The 2342-nt window shown below is 30.7% G+C and overlaps 1 protein-coding gene across 1 annotated transcript in view; it reads left to right on the top strand.

Annotated features, from left to right (window-relative positions):
• The first annotated feature begins 461 nt into the window (after nucleotides 1-461).
• The window catches only part of LOC106477389 (phosphoglucomutase-2-like), a 5165-nt gene continuing 3284 nt past the window's right edge, over nucleotides 462-2342 (top strand). Inside the window, exons 1-2 of the mRNA XM_013937964.2 lie at nucleotides 462-546; nucleotides 1668-1761. Coding sequence (XP_013793418.2) covers nucleotides 478-546; nucleotides 1668-1761 — 163 coding nt within the window. The 5' untranslated portion in view covers nucleotides 462-477. The remainder of the gene's footprint in view (nucleotides 547-1667; nucleotides 1762-2342) is intronic.

A 2342-nucleotide genomic window follows, 5' to 3' on the forward strand; every position in this document is an offset into this window, starting at 1 on the left:
AGGAGTTAGATACATTAATAAATTGTTGTTACCATAGGAGTTGTTAGATATATTTATAAATTGTTGTTACCATAGGAGTTGTTAGATATATTTATAAATTGTTGTTAACATAGGAGTTAGATAGATTTATCATGTGAAATAATATTCAAAGTGCAGGAATATTTTATAAGAAAAAGTTTCATTTTAATGTTTTTCATATGCATGTAAGTGAAGTTTGAGCATTTGTGTGTTTCGTTTTTATTATTTATAAAGAAGTTTAATTAAGTATTACCAGAATGCAAGATCATTTAGATTCATGTACATGTATATACTGGTACAAAAATAATGTTTTATACCTGAGTAATTAGCTTAAACAGCTTAAACTTTACTGTTACTTAGATTTAACTTGTACAGAACTGTAACTTTACTCAGATTTAACTTGTACAGAACTGTAACTTTACTTTTAATCTACTTTTTTTTACAGCATCTGATGTATACATGATTTCAAGCACTGTGTCTTCTAAGATTCTTAAAGCAATTGCAAAACAGGAGGGTTTCAATTTTGTGGTATGTTAAATATTTTTATCACATTTTTAAAGCCAACTTTATAATAGAAAACAACAATAAAGCTGAACTAATATAATTCTTTTTGTTACCCCATAAACGAAGGTCTAGACATGCGTTGTAGTCCCAGTGAGCTAGTTCAAAGGGAGGTTAATTTGAGTTTTTTTTTTAATGTCAAGAGACAGTTGTGAGCTAGTTTAATGGGAGGTTAATTTGAGTTTTTTTTAATGTCAAGAGACAGATGTGAGCTAGTTTCATGGGAGGTTAATTTGAGTTTTGTTTTAATGTCAAGAGACAGATGTGAGCTAGTTTTATGGGAGGTTAATTTGAGTTTTGTTTTAACGTCAAGAGACAGATGTGAGCTAGTTTCATGGGAGGTTAATTTGAGTTTTGTTTTAATGTCAAGAGACAGTTGTGAGCTAGTTTAATGAGAGGTTAATTTGAGTTTTGTTTTAATGTCAAGAGACAGATGTGAGCTAGTTTATGGGAGGTTAATTTGAGTTTTGTTTTAATGTCAAGAGACAGTTTTAAAATGTGATTGTTTTTTTTTCTAGTTCCTTTTTTTAGTAAGTGCCAGAAATTTCAACCAGCTATGTGTTGCTTTGATAACATTTGTAAAATTCTTAGTACCAGACCTTTCAAACTTGTTGCTTGATATGTCCTTGTACAAGTTCAGAATGGTAATATGGAAGATATTATGTCAGAGATTAATATTTTGTAGATTTATGTAGGGAAATCATAAAATATTAAATGTGTTTGAAAATTAAAACTGTTAGAAAAGTGTCACAAGATGTAACAAATCATATATATTCTAGTGTTGTTGTTGTTTATATAACAACCAAAGATGTTAGTAATTGTTAAGAGTTGTGCTGCTGCTGAAAGTAAAGATGAAAATATTTTGAACCAAACTTTTAACGTTAAGTGCCTTTTCATTAATAAGTTGTTTACTACTTAACAGGAAGACACAGTTTGTTTAGCCTTAAGTTATTAATAAGCTGTTTACTACTTAAGAGGAAGACATTACTGAGTTTTTAACAATTCCAGAAATATTTATTATATGTTACTTAATAACATGTTCAGTCATACTGTAGTAAAATGAATGTGTTTTGTTACTCATATATTAGGAGACATTGACTGGATTTAAGTGGATGGGAAACAAGGCATGGGAATTAATGAACGAAGGAAAAACAGTGTTGTTAGCATTTGAAGAAGCCATTGGTAAAGTTTATATGTTTTCACAATCCACATTATGTTAGAAAAAGTGTAGTTCTGGTGAACTTTCAGTTGTTTTAAAACTATGCTGTTTGACATGCCTATATTTAAAGCTACAAATCACATAACTGTGTTCAGAAGTCATCTGTATATAATGAGTGATATGCTCTTGCTTGTCTACTCTAATGAATAACTCGCTAAACAGTAGAGACTACTCATTCAGATCTCTGTAATACTCTTCAGAACCTTGAATTTTATAATGTGTAGCAATTACTTTAAGTCAGCTCAGCATTTTCTGTTTAAGTTCAGCTGAATATATGAATTCTGTCCTACTGAGTTCTCTGTTACATTCCCCTAAGATATACATACCGTTCCTGAGTTTTCTGTTACATTCCCCTAAGATATACATACCGTTCCTGAGTTTTCTGTTACATTCCCCTAAGATATACATACCGTTCCTGAGTTCTCTGTTACATTCCCCTAAGATATACATACCGTTCCTGAGTTCTTTGTTACATTCCCCTAAGATATATATACCGTTCCTGAGTTCTCTGTTACATTCCCCTAAGATATACCATACCGTTCCT

This window comes from Limulus polyphemus, unplaced genomic scaffold, assembly GCF_000517525.1.
Source record: "Limulus polyphemus unplaced genomic scaffold, Limulus_polyphemus-2.1.2 Scaffold14725, whole genome shotgun sequence".
NCBI lineage: Eukaryota > Metazoa > Arthropoda > Merostomata > Xiphosura > Limulidae > Limulus > Limulus polyphemus.